A 19,061-nucleotide genomic window follows, 5' to 3' on the forward strand; every position below is an offset into this window, starting at 1 on the left:
TCACAGTGCTACATCCAGTATGATGATTATATAGTAAAATCACAGTGCTACATCCAGTATGATGATTATATAGTAAAATCACAGTGCTACATCCAGTATGATGATTATATAGTAAAATCGCAGTGCTACATCCAGTATGATGGTTATATAGTAAAATACTTATCTGTTTTTGTTTACATAAGTGAGGGTCATTTCGTTAAATTCTTGGGCCAAAGCATTTTAAGCTTGTATCCCCTCTTCTGCAAGTCCTAGCACTGTTGCACCCACAAAATGCTCTCCTAGTCTCTCTAATGGAGGGAGAATTGTGTTAATAGACAGTCACAGTTGCTTAACAAGAACTGCTATTTAAAACTTAATTTCTAATTGACTGATTTGGGTTAAAATAAAATAATGTAAAAAATCCAAATTAACACCTTTTTTTTCAGTTAGATTAAAAACAATGATTTTGAATCACTGTCTGTCGTCAGCACCCACTGGGTTTACTTCCGCTATCCCAGAAATTAGGGACACGCACCTGCTGTTCCAACTTTCCTGATCCCTTTTTTTTTTAAATTTTTTTTTTTTTTTTATTAAATATTTTTATTCATACATATTATTAATTTACAGAGTTACTTTTCGGAAAATAACAAACCCCCCCTTTCATTACAGCAACCCATACATTTCATATTTCAACATTCAAATACATTTTTTACTACAGAAAACCTTTCCCCTCATTAACTGGCACCCTATGCAGGGACAAACACCTGTCCTGTTTTCCCTCATCCAACACATTCTCTCTCTTTCCAGCTCTCACACTCCCCATATGCTCTTCCTCCGGTGGTCTCCCAGCGGAGGGGAGCACCAGCCCGCCTCTTCTCTCCGATACTCCCCCAAACGGACCCTCATAGCACATTATTGCTCCTCGCAATTACTTTCCCTCCTTTCCGGGAAACTTCCTTTCTCTCCTGATCTAAGACGATGTATGGGTAACTTGGGAGACCGGGAAATTAAATATTCCGTAGGGTGTTCTGCATTGTCACTGAAGCACAGGGGGGGGGGGGAAGGTTACTAAGCTTGGGTTACTGGAGCGCAATTCTGCAGTCAATGCCAGAAAACGCGGGATGAAGCGCCGATACGCCTTATCTGACCTTACTGAATCACACCCCCTGGGAGGGACAAGAGATGCATGTTAAAACATACCATAGACGGGTTATGAAACCATTTAAAAATAAATTCTGTAGTGATTGGATTAATTAGCCTTTATTTCTATTTTGACATTTGAGTGGGTGCACCATATTAATTGGCCACTAGGTGGCCCTATAAGAAAAGAAACTGGTCATGGTCTAGTAGTGAAGCATTGTAGCCTGCAGGCCTGCTACATGCTTCTCTGTAACACACATTGGAATGTACTGTATGCTGGGAGCTTGTTTTTACAATCACTTGCAGCTAAAATGTGCTGCTTGTTATTGTACTTACTCTGCATATTCCCTAGATCAGAGGTAGCCTACTACAGTCCTCAAGGGCCACCAACAGGTCAGACTTTCAGGATTTCTCTGCTTCAGCACAGGTCGAAGACTAAGCCACCTGTGCTGAAGCAGGGATATCCTAAAAGCCTGACCTGGTTTTTAGCCCTTGATGATTGGAGTTGGATACCTCTGCCCTAGATAAGTCATAGGGTTTTAGAGGCAACTCTGCACTTTCTAAAAGTTTGTGTTGCTCTAGAAATGAACTTGGGTCGAACCTCAGCACTGAAATACTGGTCTTTTTAGTGGTCCAATCCCACTTAATGACAGTTACGAGTCATTTCTCGCCTTGGGCAAGTGACCTTGGATAGGAGTGCTTCAGGCACCAGTAGGTAGAGTGTAAGCTGTTTGTGCAAGAATACATTGTGTCTGTAAATACCATGGTCTGTACATTGCCAGTGCTGTGCAGTCAGAACAATAATTGTGAAATTATGGGCCCGTGTCTGTCCTGTTCATTCTGGTTTTTAATAAATACACACATAGGACATTGCTTGGCTTGCTCCTTTAGTAGATTTATATAAAAAAAACATTGCCTGCATTTTTGACGACATCTGGGGAATAGACTTGTAAGGTTTTCAAAAGCTCACGAACAAACTGCATTAATAAAGTGCTGAAATATTTTGTTGTAACATGCTTTAAGTCCAAATTAAGGTTAGCACAGAACGACTTCCAAGATAAATAGTGATGTACACACCGTGACAGGCTGTTTACAAACACTTCTGTGAAGGGGGGCTGACATTTCGGTAGTGTTGTATTTGGCCATCTGGGAATTGAAAGCAATTTTGGACACCAGCCAGCAGAGAGATCTCTTACCATGATGCCGATTTCTATATTGGTGTTGTACACCCTTCCAAACTTAATGACCCGCGAGATGTGGTCCTCTGAAAGGGTCACATGGGAACTTTTTGGCGCTTAAAGAATGACGTTGGAGGTAGATATTAACATATGTTACTATTAATATTCCGATTATTTTGGGCGTGATCTCTACTTTTAAATTGTTTTAAAGCAGAAATCATAATGTTCATTTTTTATTTTTATGCCCTCAAAAAAAAATAGGCGTTTAAGTAGAAATAAAATGTAAAAATAAGAATTGTGATGGGGAGACAAATAATTTAGTTGCACTGTTTTTTTGGGCGGAGGGATTTTGTGCAGTAGATTTGAAACATACACGGAATTCTTTGCTGTAACACCCAACCGTCGCAAACGGGAAGAGGATGAACTGATATTTTGACTTTTTTATAGTCGGGCCAGTCTTCAGAAATCAAGTTGCCTAAGAAAGACCATTATCTTACAGTATAATAACTTGGGCCTTCCATCGCCTCATTGCAATTATAGGTTAAAATATGATGTCATAGCGCGGAGGTGCCCCACTCCATGTCTCAAGCCCCACTCCAACAGGTCAGGTTTTCAGGACATCCCAGCTTCAGCACTGGTGGCTCAATCAGAGGCTCAGTCAAAGATTGAGCCACCTGTGCTGAAGCAGGGATATCCTGAAAACCTGACCTGTTGGGAGGGGGCATGAAGACCTGGAGTTGAGCATCCCTTGCCATAGCAGATCCTGACGTTTAAGTTGATTTAACTCCATCAAATGTATACCTAAAATGTTGGCAAACCATTCTGTATGCGCAGTAATCTGAGAAAGGAGAGAAGACTGCTTTTACTGTTTTCTTGGGTGACCTTGATTTTAAAGATTTCCTTACTACTAACCCTGGAAGAATTGGTGCAGCTCCCACAGAGTCTCGTACCTTTTTGGAATTTCTTCAGGAAAATTCCCGACCCCTTTCTTCCGTCTCCCTTAAACATCGTTCTACACCGCTGCTCCTAAAAATAAGACCGTATATATATATTCTGTTAGTCGCATTGTAATACTTGATAAATGCGTCTGATCACAAGAACGCGTCATATTTCTGTTAGGGGGTAATTGTGTATCTGCTGACATGGCCGTATTTCGCTGAAAATCCCCACTGAAGTCTAGGGGGTTGTTCAGCTGAGAACAGCAACCTTGCAGTTCAATAAATAACCCCATAAGGGCCTTATCCTATATACACTGTGTTCAGAAGAACGGGACCCCTTTTCTTTTTCGTCATATCTTGCAGAAAAATCACTACATTTTCATGAAAATTTTGAGCAATTCTAGGTCTGCCGCAGTAGTGTTTTTTATAACACTTTTTTTTTTATTGAGAACAACATACATCCAAATGATAACGACAATGTCATAGGCACATGACATGACTTTTCAACGGAGTTAAACAACATGTTGTCTCAAAATGTTTTTTTTTTCAGTTGGTGGGGGGGGGGGAGGGGAAGGTCTTAAGGGGGGGGGGAAGACATACTTGGGGGGGGGGGGGGATGGGGGAACTGTTTTCTTCCTCCCTTTCCATCAATACGAGGACGGCCTAATGCAGGCCTAGTCCTAGCGGGCCGCTCCAGGGGTCCCAGGTATTCCGAAACTGTGGCATTTTTTTATTGAGCATTGCTGTAAGTTTATCCATGGCCATGACCTCGTCTATTCTTCTCAACACCGTGTTTCTCGCTGGGGCTTTGGTGTGTTTCCACGCCGCCGCTATTGAGCATCTGGCTGCGGTTAGGATAGCTGATACTAGTCTACTCAGGGGGGGGGGGGCAGGTCTTCTATAGGTTTGCTCAGCACAAAGGTCAAGGGGTCCAGGGGGAAAAGGAGCGCCGTAGTTTCTTGTAGAAGCTTCTGCATCTTTGTCCAGTACCTCTGAATCTCCGGACATGACCACCAAATGTGGGCCATGTCCCCCTTTTGGCCACATCCCCTCCAGCACAGGTCGGGAGTGCCGGGGAAGATCTGGCTCAGCCTAGCCGGGGTCAGGTACCACTGGAATAGTATTTTATAGATGTTCTCTTTTGTCACTGTACAGATTGAGGTCTTTGTGGCCAACTCCCAGATATCCTCCCACTCGTCCATATCTATCTGTACATTGAGGTCCTCTGACCATTTTTGCATATACTTGTGGATTGGGGGGCTGGTTGCCGACTCCATCCCCCTATAGATCTCTGAGATCAGGCCTCTCTGGTAGGAGCCCTTGCCGCAAAGGGATTCAAACCTGGTTAATGGGGGGAATTTAGCGTTTGGGGCTAGGGATAGAAGGAAGTGCCTAATTTGCAGAAATTTGAACAGATGGAGACCTTGGTGTTTATGTTTGTCGCGGAGTTCTTGGAAGGAGAGGATCTCCTCGTTTTTCAGCAGATCGGCAATCAGCCTTATTCCTAGACCTTGGAATTGGTCGAATTGTTTTTTGGAACACCCAGGCGGGAAGTGTGGGTTTCCAAAGATGGGGGTAAGTTGGGATGGGGTAGCTAGTAGGCCATATTTCCTTTTGTTCTTGAGCCAGACATCCCATGTGCATCTCATTGCCCCCAGAGCGAATCTCCGTGGTCCTCCCTCCCTTCCCACAGGAGACCAGAGATGAACCTGGAGGGTGGCAGGTGCAGCATGATGTGATTCGATCGCTAGCAACAGGTGGAGGCCGGGTCGTAGTTCCAAACTACAGCCCGCTTCAACTGGGCCGCCGAATAGTATCAGATCACGTCGGGGACCCCCACACCTCCTCTTGTCTTGGGGGACAACATCACAGACCTTGGTACTCTTGGCCGTTTATCATTCCAAATGAATTAGAACATAAGGGCCTGGATATGTTTCAGGGCTGCGATTGGCACGGGGACAGGGAGTGTTTGGAAGAAATAGAGAAGTCTCGGCAGGACGTTCATTTTTATTGATATAATTCTTCCAAACCAGGAAATTTGGAGCTTTTTCCATTTCTCCAGGTCTTTTTTGATTTGGTCAAACAAGGGGGGGGGTAGTTGGATTGGTATAGGGAGCTATAGGTGCTTGAGATTCTGACTCCTAGGTATTTAATATGGGTAGTGCTCCATCGATATTTATAGTTAGCTTGTAGGAGTCTCCATTCCTGGTCTAATAGGGATACGTTTAGAGCTTCTGACTTGTCCATATTGACTTTGTAGTCAGATACTGTGCCGAATTGGGATAGCAATCTTTGGAGATTGGGGAGGGAGACGTGGGGGTCCGCGAGGATCAGGATCACATCATCAGCAAATAAAGAGATTTTGTATTCTGTTTCGCCAATTCTAATACCTTTTAATGCTCTGATCTTCCCTAATTGTGGCCGCTAGTTTATGACCTTTTAAGAATGATTTGATAATCTAATAAATATTCTTTGTAATTGGTGACGGCGTGATGACCACATCACGTGGCAGTTCCAAAATGGTGTTTAGCGAAGAAGATAAGCACGTTATAAAGTGCTTAAGACACAAAGAATGATGGTCCAAAACGCGTTCATAAAGTGTTTCCTGATAAAGGGATGGTCGCTATATGGACTGAAAAAAATCGTTTTTCTAAAAGAACGTGTTGTTCAGGAGTGGGAGCAGCTGGATCAGCGCGTTATCGATGATGCAATCAGTCAGCGGCGTTCTTGTCTTCGGGCGTTTCAGCAGAAGGACATTTTGAACACACACTTTGAATTTAAACTTTATAGTAATCTTAGTGTTTCAGATTAGATTACAACAATTCAACACAATGTATCTGGTACTTGTTAACATAATATAGTGACATCAATTTTGTTACAATCATTACATCGTTACATTGTGCTTCTTATATAGTGTTAATCTACACAACAGACCTACAAGTGTGCAAAATGTCATGCGTATTGAGCGAGCAAAAAATACGATACATTGAAAAACGAAAGGGGACCCTTTTTTCAGGAAACTGTGTACAATGATTGTTTTCATTGGCTTCAACTTGAGTTTCCACGCGAAAGTGCCCTGATCGCTCACAGTTTAATGAATTACCAACCGGAGGTCAGGGGCTTGGAGAAACAATTGTATTACATAGTTACATAGTAGATGAGGTTGAAAAAAGACATGCGTCCATCAAGTTCAACCTATGTTAACTTTAGACGACAGATCCTTTATCCGTACTTACAGTATATTGATCCAGAGGAAGGCAAACCAAAAACCCCAGTGACATCATTAGATGATATATCTCATAAGGGGAAAATTAAATTCCTTCCTGACACCAAGAATTGTCAATCAGATTACTCCCTGGATCAACATCCTTCCAATGTTTACTTATTTGGGGTATCCCTGTAAACCTTCCCTTTCTAGAAAAGATGAAGCTCTTATTTACTGTATGTTCCTCTTTAATCAGACCCCAAAATGCTTTATTTAAAAATAAAAATGTAATACAGAACTTGACAAATAGAATCCTGTGGCTATGTTTAGAATTCTGAGATTTTCCATACAGAACTTTTACAAATATTTTTTATTGTAGACGATGCAATACATTTGGCTAGGAATAGCCCACAAATAACTTGAGTATTTTAATACAACATTTTAAATAGCAGCAGAAAAAGTCATCCAAATAAAATTTTACATAGGGCAAAGGGATAGATGATCCTACAGCAGGTTAATTGCAGTCCGTCTAATAGGCTCACTATTTTATCTTCTCTGGTATATCTTCTGTAGATAATGGCTTAGGGCAGAGTCGCAACACTCCACTTTATAGTTATATAAACACTGGAAAGGACATTTAAAAAAAAGTAATTTTTGCATGTGGCTTAATGACTCCTTAAAGCTGCAGTCCAAGCTGCCGGTTTTTTTATTTATATTTTTTCCCCTTTTAATATGTGCATCAATACAATCGACACACTGACAGGTGATTAGCTAAGTTGCAGATCGATCTGTTCTCCTGTGATCAATCGGCAAAGATTCGGCTCGGGGGTTTACTAAATGGCTGTCTGTGCAGCAGAAGAGGACCAAAGATGCAAAGTTCTGTGGGGAAGATCATGTGACCAGGCAGTCACTAGACACAATTGGTGCACTGCTAGAGAGAGGGTAGGGCTCACACGGGTGTGCCAGAGCATGCTTCAGAAGAGGAAGGGAATATGACTTTGTAGTTGGTTGCTATAGAAACCAAAAATGCTTGTTACATTATAATACATTAAAAATCTCATTCAGAGCTGTTTAAAAAAAAAATGCTACGAGTATTTTCTCATAGTACAGCACTGATTTATAAAAAAATTAAAAAAAACACGTGGTCTGCAGCTTTAATGGAATGCGGGGCTTTGTATGGGAGATTTGAGGGCATGGATTAGCGCCGTCTTTCATTGGGACAAGTCATGCTTCAAGTAATTCCCCTGGTGTGATCTTTAGCCTCCTGTGAGACTTTGGTCTCTTTGGCTTCTCTGGAAAAGGCTGTGGGTGACTCCCATGTAAATGAAAGAAGTACGTTGGTTTGCAAAGCTTGTGCATCAGGGTGACCTTTGATCAAACAATATCTGCATGAACCTTCCGACCCTGTCACACAACTCCCCACTTCTTGTTGTCGTTTCCCCTGTGTCGAGGCTGTTTCCATAGAGAGCCAGGAGCTGCTCATACAGATCAAACACAAGATATTTATTTTGATCACAGCTTGTGCAGTAATGTGCTGGGCAGCCTGCTCTACAAATGCAACATCGGTTTTGTTCAGTATGTACTGTCACGGGAGAGCAGGACTTTTAACCGGGATCATTCACCGAGCAAAACAAAGTAATGGAACAAAATGAAGTTTAATCGGGTAAACCCGCGTACACACAATGAATATACAAAATACAGACAAAACACACACTTACTGGAGGTCTGGGGGTGAAAACTAGGCTCAAATAGGTGCAGGGCGCCTGCTTCGGAAGGCTTACCCTGACGGCATATACACCTGGGCTTCCTGGTCCTCTTTTCGCTAAACCCCTTAGCTGCGACCACTACGTTCGATTTTCAGACCGTGGTCCTGACGCCTGACTCTGCGGGGCAGACTTTCCTAGCTTCAAAACGAAGCCGGCTGCTCTGCTATTCGTGGCAGAGCAACTTAGAAAAGCCCGCCCTGGCGTCATCGACACAAGCCACCAGGCGGTCTGGTTCTCTGATTCGGCCAACTCCTTACATACCCGCCGCTGTTCTATCCTCAGCAAGGAGGAGCGGCCAATCAGAGCGTGGGAATTCCCTCCCACTAGCCAATAGAAACGGGGGCTTGTCTCTTTGCTGACGTCAGAGGACGGGGACGTGCCAAGCCGGCTCGGGATGCCGGGTGGGCGGGACATACGGATTGACCAATGGGAAACGCGTCTACGGCTTCCCCCAGTCAACCCATTGCCTCCTACTGGGAAGGCTCCACTGAGTCTGGCAAACCAGAGTGTCCTCCCCGCAGGGGGTCTCTGTTCTCCGGACCCAGTACTCCGCCCTGCCCTGACCACTTAACAGCCAGACACCTCAACATCCCGTCTCCTCTTTGTCTGTCCAGACATCCCGGCACCTATGTGGATGCCCGGGCTGACTGAATAGAATATATAGAAAATGCACCAAACACAATAAAATATGTTTTAATAAATAATATGACTTGGGGAGACCCATACCTGTGAGGGAAATAGTTCTGGGGTATCTGGGCTCGAAAACCAGGAGTCTGGGGGACACTGGGTAGTCCCGGTGTAATTCAACCTGCGTACCGGCAAATCATGCCTGCACGCCAGGGAGAATTAGGGGACTAATGGTAACTTTGGCCCCGAACTCCTGCAAACAAAATAACTGCATTTCTACCCAAATATCCCACCTAAGACTTTCACTCCTGAGGTTTTGGGAATCTGGGGCAAGGGGAACATGAAAAGTGAAAAAGCATGGGACACTTTAACTTTTACATGTTACATTACATGGCCCCTGGCTTATGGTGCTACTTTGGTGCCAGAGACCCACGGTTTTCAGGGGTAACCAGTCGGGCTTAACCTTTTATTATGCAGACCGCCCACCCCTTACCGTCACATATACAACCAGTAGAATCACACAGTTATAGTGAGCGGTCATTGCTGCTCCTCTCTCAGCTGATTGGAGGTTATAGAGCAGGGTAGGCCAACGGGTCAAGTTATCAGCACAGGTGGCTCAATCAGCCCCTGCTTCAGCTTTGACTCAGTCTTTGACTGAGCCACTGGTTGAGCCACCTGTGCTGAAGCAGGGATATCCTTAACATCTGGCCTGTTGGTGGCTCTTGAGGACTGGAGTTGGCCACGCGTTATGGAGGACGAGCCATGTTAATCATGTCACCACTGCTTCTATGGTCCCATCAATGGGTCAAGCCAAGCTCCGACGACCATAAAGGAATTGGAAGAATACTGCAAACGTGTTGAGAGCCTAGATGTGGCTTGATGTTGGCTAATGCTTTGCTGTGGCACTGGGGCGGGGGTCTGCAGTGGCAATGAAGGAGTGGAAATTAAACTACCCTTTTGCACGGGGCTTGGAGATAAGGCTGCAGCTTTTCATGTCTAGTGTAGAAAAGGAAACAAGGACTTCCCCAGAAAAGGTGACCCCTTACTAATGAGTATTTCTACATCTTGCCTTCTCTGCTTATGGCAAAATCATTTGAACAGGCGGCATCTTCAACAGCCTTTCCTGTGGCTTCCAGCTTCAAATATTCAGTGAAGAGCCTTTTTGTGATATAATGTAAGCTATTGGGGGTATATACCGTATTGTAGTCATTGTCCATACAACGTTCTCACATCTCTTTTATAGCTTCATTTATTCAACTGGGATAGTGCCGGTTGGGGCGCTATCACATGGAAACTCATCGCAGTTTAATCAATTACCTCCTACGTGTTAATATTGCGGGTCTGTTTTGATATATTTTTGTATAAGCCCCTTATCTGACACCAATTGTCAATGTGTCTGTCCTGCGCTTCCGTGTGCAGGGCAGTGTTCTGAATGCGTCAGACACTGGGGGCATCACACGGGGGAGCTCCGTTTCGCCTCAATAACAACCGGTGCAGGGGAAATGAAGATGCCTTACCTCACCTGCACTCCGGTCTGGGGTCTGCTCCCTCGGCTGCTCCTGCGTGCCACCGTCTTTAGTGTAGGCTGGAAACAATGGTGGATTCGGCGCAACTGCGCATGTCTGGATCAGAGAGACTCCTGAAGTTCTTCAAACAACTTTATTGGTAGTACACACAAGGGCTAACACCGCAATCTCCCCCTCTACGCGTTTCACCCTCACAGGTAGGGCTTCGTCTTGGACACCCTAATATTTCTCGGGATATCTAGTTCCTTGGCGCTGTTGTTTGTAATCGTGCCCTGGCCTGTTCATGGGATCAAATTCCCCCTTCTGAGAATCTTACAGGGCAGGACGGAGATTCAACTTGGATGGACGTTTCCAGTGTGAGAGGTCCCCCCTTGAACCTTTCTCTGCAGTGTAAATGGCCTAAATGTGTGTGCGTAACAACTTTTTTATTTATTTTTGTTTTTAAAATATATAGAAACGTTAAAATAAATGTAAAAAAGCAACAACAAATAAGTTTGGCCGCTGAAAGTCCAGTACACTGGTGCCCCATTGTAATAAGCAGAGGGTGTTATACACCTGGACATAACCTTGAGTCCATTTTTGTTGTAACGGAGGATGTCTGGATCGTCAGAGTTCTAGATCATGGTTACATAGTTACATAGTAGATGAGATTTGAAAAAAGACATGCGTCCATCAAGTTCAAACTATGCTAAATTTAGACGACAGATACTTTATCCTATATTTGTATTTATAATATTTAAAACCAGAGACAGAACATGAAACACAGACAGAGCTCAGTGCACATCCAATGAAACCTATACACTGTACAGTGCCTAAATATATATGTATAGATCATCCAATGATATCTCATAAAGGGAAAAATAAATTCCTTCCTGACTCCAAATATTGGCAATCAGATTACTCCCTGGATCAACATCCTTCCCATGTTTACTTATTTGGTATATCCCTGTATTCCTTTCCTTTCTAAAAAGATGTCCAACTTTTTTTGAACAAATCTATTGTATCTGCCATCACAGTCTCCATGGGTAACGAATTCCCCATTGTAACTGCCCTTACGGTAAAGAACCCTTTCCTTTGTTGCAGGTGAAATCTCCTTTCCTCCAACCTTAAGGGATGCTCCCGAGTCCTGTACTGCCCGTTGGATGAATAGTTCTTTTGAAAGTTCCTTGTATGGACCCTGAATATACTTGTATATGGATATCATATCCCCATATCTTTTGATGCAAAACATTGCGCCCCTTCAGAGCGGGATTTCTGATCTCTGTGTATTCAGAACTTTGTATTTAAGAGTACCTGATCTGAGCGTTACAAAGGGACAAACCGGTTCTTCTGGCACTGTTTGTGTGAAAACAAACTGGTTAAATTATGCAAAAACATCAAAAAGACACCAGGAGGGATTAGCCAATTGGGAGGTGTGTATGTAGCTCGCACATATAGTGCTTCAACCTTTTAACCCCGTAGGCACCGCTATCATGCTGCGCATCCCAAGATATTGATTATATAATTGATTTGTTTCCTCTTCTCTCCGTGCAGTGCAGGGAACACAAGGTGTCCCTTGTGTTCCCTGCACTGCACGGAGAGAAGAGGAAACAAATAGTATCACATTAGTAGTGTAGGTACCTGGTGACAGGGTCTGACCGTGACATCTTTGCAGGTTTAACATGTTTTGGACAAAAGATTGAACTAAACGACCCAGACTACTTCCAATACTGCTGTGTATTGGAGGTGACCTTCCCAGTAGCATTCCTGTTGGCACAATTAAATATATTAATGTGGGACTGGAGATATATATTATCAGTACCGTATAGATAGATATATATCAGATCAGGCACTACTACTATACTCAAAAGAAGTGAAATTTATTGACCATGTTTCACTCCCCATTGGGACAGAAACGTTGAGTCACTAAACGTCACCCTTTTTTTTTTTTTGAGTATAGGCGTGCCTGTCCTGTTTCCTTTTTTTGCACCTTTTTGGACAGTATGCAGCCTCCCTTTATTTTTTTTCCATACCCTGTTTTGTGTGTGCCCTGTTCCTGATTTTATATATAAATAATATAAAATATAGATTTACTCAACAAAGTAACATTTTCGGGTTCGCACAAACGTTGATTTTTGTTTAACACGTTTTGCTTTCCGAAAAGACTTCTCTGTGCCAGCCATACTGCAGGGGTGCAAGATTCTCTGGGGGGGGGGGGGATTTAAAACACTTAATCAACAAGAAAATAACATTTATAATGCAGTATGGAGAAATACCGTTTGATTCTTCACATTTGAGAATGACTATAGGTGGTGCCTTTTTGTTTTTGTTTTTCAGTTGCCCCCACAGCAATTTCAATATGATGACCCTGCATGGGGGTAGTTTCTAAAGGCGTATTTGTCCACTAACTCTATGAACATACACAGCCCCTGTAATCTCCGAACCCAAACCCACCACACCATATATCTGTGTCAAAAAGCAGCGCTACGGAGGTTGTGACCTCATGCAATATAACAAGAGACAAGAAGCCTCAGTGCTACATCCTATATGGCAAAGTGTATAGTGAAATACGTATCTGTTTTTCATAACTGAGGGTCGTTTAGTTACATTTCTTGACCAAAGCATTTTAAGCTTGCACCACCACAGTATCCCCTCTTCTGCAAGTCCTAATGCTGCTACTGCAGTCACAAAATGCTCTCATTGTTTCTGTAATGGAGGGAGAACTGTGTTAATAGACAGGTCATTCACAGGCGCTTAACAAGAACTGCCATTTAAAAGGTTGTCTCTGAGCTTGCAGGGTCCTGTGTGTTTGTAAATTTCTATTTATAAACAATTTGGAGGTTTGTGACCCCCCCCCCACCCCCCTTCCTCCTGGGTTTCAAGCTCCCTCATCCCACCTTTTAAATGGCAGTTCTTCTTAAGCACCTGTGACTGACCTGTCTATTAAGACCATTCTCCCTCCATTAGCAAGGTTAGGAGAGCTTTTTGTGGGTGCAGCAGTGTTAGGATTTGCAGAAGAGGGGATACAAGCTTAAATGCTTTGGCTGAAGAATGACACTAAACGACCCTCACTTATGTAAAGAAAAACAGATAAGTATTTCACTAAATAATTTGTCCTACTGGATGTAGCACTGCGGCTTCTTGTCTCTTGTTATATTGCATGAGGTCACAACCTCCATAGCGCTGCTTTCTGACACAGATATATGGTGTGGTGGGTTTGGGTTCTGAGCTTGCAGGGGTCGTGTGAATTAGAAATAAGGTGAAGAAAGATCTGTGGTTGACGTTTGTTTTTAAGTTAGATTGGATGTACTTGTAGTTTCTACAGAAACCACACCACAGTATCCCCTCTTCTGCAAGTTCTAACGCTGCTACTGCAGCCACAAAAATGCTCTCATTGTTTCTGTGATGGAGGGAGAACTGTCCTAATAGACAGGTCATTCACGGGTGCTTAAGAAGAACTGCCATTTAAAAGGTTGTCTCTGAGCTTGCAGGGGCTTTGTATGTTTGTAAATTTCTATGTATAAACAATTTTTGGAGGTTTGTGACCCCTCCTTCCCCTCCCACCTATCTACATAATAGAAGAACACACCAGAAAACCTTTCATTGTGTAGTATATTTAATCTTTCATAATACATATGTAACGGGTATTCCACCCCACCCAATCTCATATATAGTGTGGGTGAGTAGAACCTGTAGTGTTACCGGTGTGGTGCGTATACCTGTCAGGCTCACAGGAGGTCTGAGCCTCCGCTAATGAGAGCCTGGGGTGAATCCTCTGGAACGGATCTTCGTTTGCAGCGCCTCCACCTATGTAGGATTCTATGGAAATGTAGAATGACCCTACATAGGAACCCACTCAGAAACCACATACACAGTATTATGGATAACAGGTTTACTGAATGAACAATGACAACACCTTACTTCAAAACACTATATCAATACCAGTGCATCAATACAACTGCGTACCATCCCCCCCACCCACATGTCTATCATCACATTCCCCTCAGTCTCTGGAATGTCCACAGCAATAAAGACCAGTGTGAGTGTGAGGGATAGCGCTTCCCTGTGTTGGGGCCCGGTGGTGCACTTAATATATACAGAGGTACCTTCCGAGCACTCCGATGCTCGGGACTGCAACTGTCTTCTAAAAGGGTCAGACGTCCGTCTGATCCTATCCAGGTACTTCTGCAGTGGACCCCAACGAGGGTCCCACCGCTTCATGGGAACACAACAGTCTCTTGGTACAGCAACCGAACCACAGGAACAGCCACGCCGCTATCCCTGTCTATCCCTAACTAATCCTAGCGTGACAGGAACCCTAACCTAGGGCCTGTCCCTGATGAACCGCAACCTGGGTGGCTTAGGGGAAATCTCCTAGGGCCTGCGGAGTAATACCCTGTCCCACTCCCCTAGCTACCCAGTCCCTAACTGTATCTACTACTACTACTAGATACTCCTAACAGCCTAACGCACCTGCAGCCGACACACAGCTCACACTGTCAGCCTGCAGGGAATCACACACGCTGCACACACTGCGCCCAGCACATGCAGCACAACACACACAGAACGGTACACACCATTCACTGGAGAGGGAGAGTCTATCTGGGACCTAAGGGGTAATAGTATTCCTACTCCCCTAACGAGGCCCAGTCTTGACTCCCACTAACAACCGACTAACCTGAGTGACCCGCAGCAAACACACTGCACACACTGTGCCTATTTGCCAGTGCGCACAGCACTACCCGCTGTGGCACTGCCAAACCTGCACCTTACACACACCTAAGGGTGACCTCCCTATCTAGGGCCGTCCCTTATCAGTTACCCACTAACCTGGTGGGGAGTTGGGGCCTACCTGGAGGGTGAGGGTACCTATCAGGATGCAGGAGCTGCACTCACTCCCCGCATCCTTCCTTCCCCTTCAGCTCCTCTGCTCCAACTGACGTGACTCATGCAAAGCCCGGGAAAATGTATCTCTTTCCTCCAGGGCAGTCCTGCAGCCCTATTGGCTCCTATCAAGCACCTGGTGCCGGCCTCGCTATGCCTCATGGGAATTGTAGTCCCGAGGCCCCTACAATAACATTGAGGCCTCGTGCGTGCCTTCCCTCTGCCTACACAAACCTGTAATGGCCGCCGCAACCTCTCACTAACTTCCCTTACTCTCGCGCGACTCTCCTGCGCCTTCCCTGCCCTCACGCAACTGTTCCCTGGCTCTAGGGTTCTCCCTGCGCATGCGCGACTCTGCCCTGTCTCTCGCAGCCTCCCTGCGCATGCGCGAGCTAACTGGGCCGCCGGGGACTCACTGCGCATGCGCGAGTTGAAGCGCAATGGCGGCGCCCTGTGCAAGAGCCGCCGGAGATCTCCTGCACTCCGGCGAGCTCCCTCCTCGGCCCCCACCCTCCTGAATGGCCGTCGGGTTTGCCGCTTGCCTCTGGCAGTACCCGACAGCGTCCGTGGCCACGGAGGCTCCCTGGGGGGTGAAGGAGGGAAAAAGGTGACCTGGCTACACATACAAACATGCACTCACAATAAAACAGTCATCAAAAGGCACATCTGAAAAAGGGGGTCGCTCCCTCCTCTGTTGGGGATTCCTGTCCGAGCCACGATGGGGCATGTTCCTCCGTGTACCCGCTCCTCCTGCCTCCCAGCCCAAGCGTTGCCCCGGGCGTCTGGCGTGTTATGTGCAGCGGAAATCTGCGGCTGACGTCACGACAGAGAACGTAGAAGAGACCCACCTCCTTCTCTGTTTATTTATAACATGTGTTACCAGGAAGTAATACATTGAGAGTTACCTCTCGTTTTCAAGTACGTCCTGGGCACAGAGATATGATGACGGATACATGGTTACAAACACATGTAGCTCCGCCCTAAGCATTTCGCGGGGCTGGTTCTCGCTTCATCAGGGGAAAAACGATGTACCTCATAATGGGTGTTCCTTAAATACCTCCATTAACCCCTTCATTGCTGATTCATTAAACCAATACAGAAATGTAACGTTGGCAACTGCATAGAGATAGAATAGACACGAGGAACAGAGTTCTCGTCTACAATCAGACTATGGCATAAATGTCCCATGATCACGCCAGCCGGACACCCGGAGCAATGCTCGGGCTGGGAGGCAAGAGAAGCTGGTACATGGAGGTACAAGCACCATCGTGGGTCGGACAGGAACCCCAACAAAGGACTGAGACCCCCTGTCCAGATTAGGTTTTTATTGTGAGTGCATATGTGTGTGTGTTTTTATTCTGAGAGAGTAAAATATACTTCACCATGAAAGGTGTTCCTGTGTGCTCGTCTATTTATATAGATATAAACATTATAGGTAACCAAACTCCTCCTTTGCAAGGAGGTCCAAAATAATGGGAATACAAGATGTCCCACTGTTTGAAGCAGCAGTCCAAGCTGCATTTTTTTATTTTCTTTATTTTTATTTTCTCCCTTTAATACATGCATCAATACAATCCACACGATGATAAGTAATTAGCTAAATTGCCGATCGATCCGTTCTCCTGTGATCGATCAGCGAAGATTCGGCTCGGGGGTTCACTAAATGGCTGCAGAGGAGTATTGACTCAGTATCTGTGACTTTGTAAATGGTTGCTATAGAAACAAAGCAGGCTTGTTACATTATACTACATTAAAAATGTAATTCAGAGTTGTTTAAAAAAAATGCTACAAGTATTTCCTCACAGTACAGAACTGATTTATTTAAAAAAAAAAAAAAAATACATGTTTGATATTACTTGGACTGCAGCTTTAATGCAACTATCCCTCCTCACTCCTGAACAGAAACATTAGAATAAGAGATGACTGCCTTGCCTAAAGTTGGTATCCGAGCCTGATTTTTAGTGTCGCCCTGGTTTCAAACAAGAACAACCTGTACAGGGTGGAGTAAATCAAGCAAGTATCTATAACCAAGGGACAAACAAGGCAGTGGAGGGCAGTTCATTTCAGAGCTCATTATGTGAGAATGTCCATTATTTTCTCCCCTTTTCCCCATTAACCACTTCAGGGTCAACAACGCATTGTTCTGCGGGGCGTTATTGGATCCTCCGCAGCGGAGTGGGGTTGATTTTGAGGAGCAATCTTAGCGTTTTTGTTGTTGTTTTTTTTTACACAGGATTGAACAGGGGGTCTCTGCAGCTGAACCCCCCCATTAATTTCAGCTCCGGGCACCCCCTGTTTGGAGACATGCTTGCCTCCTGTAGCAGGTAGCCGCTCAGGCTGAGGTTTAAAGCTCCCGCGTCACGCGGGCCAATAGGAAGCCGAACCTGATGACGTCACGACTTCCTGTTGGCCCCGGCAGGGCGCTGGAGCTTGGAAAAACGGCCGTTACTTTATCCCCGCAGCCGGAGCAGCTACCGGCTCCCCCTACGGCGGTAAGTATCTCCGGAAGCAGGGGGTCCCCGAGCTGAAATTAATGGGGTGCAGCTCCGGAGACCCCCTGGGTTAAAAAAAAAAAAAAGAAAGAAGCCCTTGGATTGCCGCTTTAACACTTTTGGGCGCCGTAATGGCAGCAGCACAACACTCGGGCACATCGCGATCCCGTGTCCGCAGTGACGCTGCTTACGGAAGAGTCTCCCTCTTCCGTTTCCCTGCGTGCCAGATTGCGTTCCGCGCTCCTACGCCGCCATCTCCCACAGAAAATTAGCTTTAAAAAGCACAGACCTCATGATGGTGGTGGCTGTAATTGGGCACTCAAAGGGTTAATGACGAAAGCCTCTGACACTTTTCTTCTTTTTCTTTTTACGCAGGCGCAGAGCCAGGCGCTACCTCACTGCGGGGGGGTTGATGTCCACTTCAACGGGATGCTTGACTGTTTTCGACAAACTGTGAAGACTAAAGGCGTGTTGGGTCTTTGGAACGGACTTACTGCAAACCTGCTCAAGGTGAATTATTTCATGTTTTATTTATTTTATCACCAACTGCAGGAGTCACCATAAACCGGGAGTGGCTAACTCCAGCCCTCCCCCGGCCACCAACAGGTCAGGTTTTAAGGATATCCCTGCTTCAGCACTGGTGGCTCAGTCGTTGACTGAGCCACTGATTGAGCCACCTGTGCTGAAGCAGGAATATCCTTAAAACCTTACCTTTTTAAGGGTTGGAGTTGGAAACTCCCGCCATAAGCCATAAAGTTCAAAGGGTGTAAAGAATGTACTAATGTCGTACAGTAATGCTGACCGCTCTTGTGACATTGAGCAAGGATCTCTGGGTTTCTCCAGGAGACCCCTTCTGGTGCTGAAAGACCCCTAACCGCCCTGTGGCTTTGAAGTGGCTGGAAAGTGTGTTATGGCTTCGTACATTCCCCCGTGTCTCGGCACCTCAAATTAAATCGTAAGCATTTACTTTACCGGCAAACCGTGTAGTGCTGTGTAAACCGTGGGGCCTTTTCCCTGAAAGATATCCACTCTGCATCAGGAGACTTGCACAGAACTCGATGGACGTGCCTGTTTTTCAACCTCATCTATTATGCAACGTGGTCTCGATTTGTATATGTTGCTGACCACACACACAGTGGCAGCATCATTCTTAAAATACAGATACTAAAAAATACACTGCATCTATAAACAGCTCGTACTCTGGTCCATAACAAGGTATAAATAGGCGTGCGGCTTTGTAATTTACCGACATATGACAACCTGCAAAAGAAGCTTGTTTTCCCCTGAAAATTCATAACAAAGTAATATCTTTTTTTTAAATTATTAATAAGATTTTGGGGGAAGGGA

At 45.0% G+C, this 19,061-nt stretch overlaps 1 protein-coding gene across 1 annotated transcript in view; it reads left to right on the top strand.

The window, feature by feature from the left end:
- The window catches only part of SLC25A43 (solute carrier family 25 member 43), a 33,550-nt gene that overhangs the window by 9,849 nt on the left and 4,640 nt on the right, over positions 1-19,061 (top strand). Inside the window, exon 4 of the mRNA XM_075573352.1 lies at positions 18,090-18,224. Coding sequence (XP_075429467.1) covers positions 18,090-18,224 — 135 coding nt within the window. The remainder of the gene's footprint in view (positions 1-18,089; positions 18,225-19,061) is intronic.

This window comes from Ascaphus truei, chromosome 16, assembly GCF_040206685.1.
Source record: "Ascaphus truei isolate aAscTru1 chromosome 16, aAscTru1.hap1, whole genome shotgun sequence".
In the NCBI taxonomy this organism is placed as follows: domain Eukaryota; kingdom Metazoa; phylum Chordata; class Amphibia; order Anura; family Ascaphidae; genus Ascaphus; species Ascaphus truei.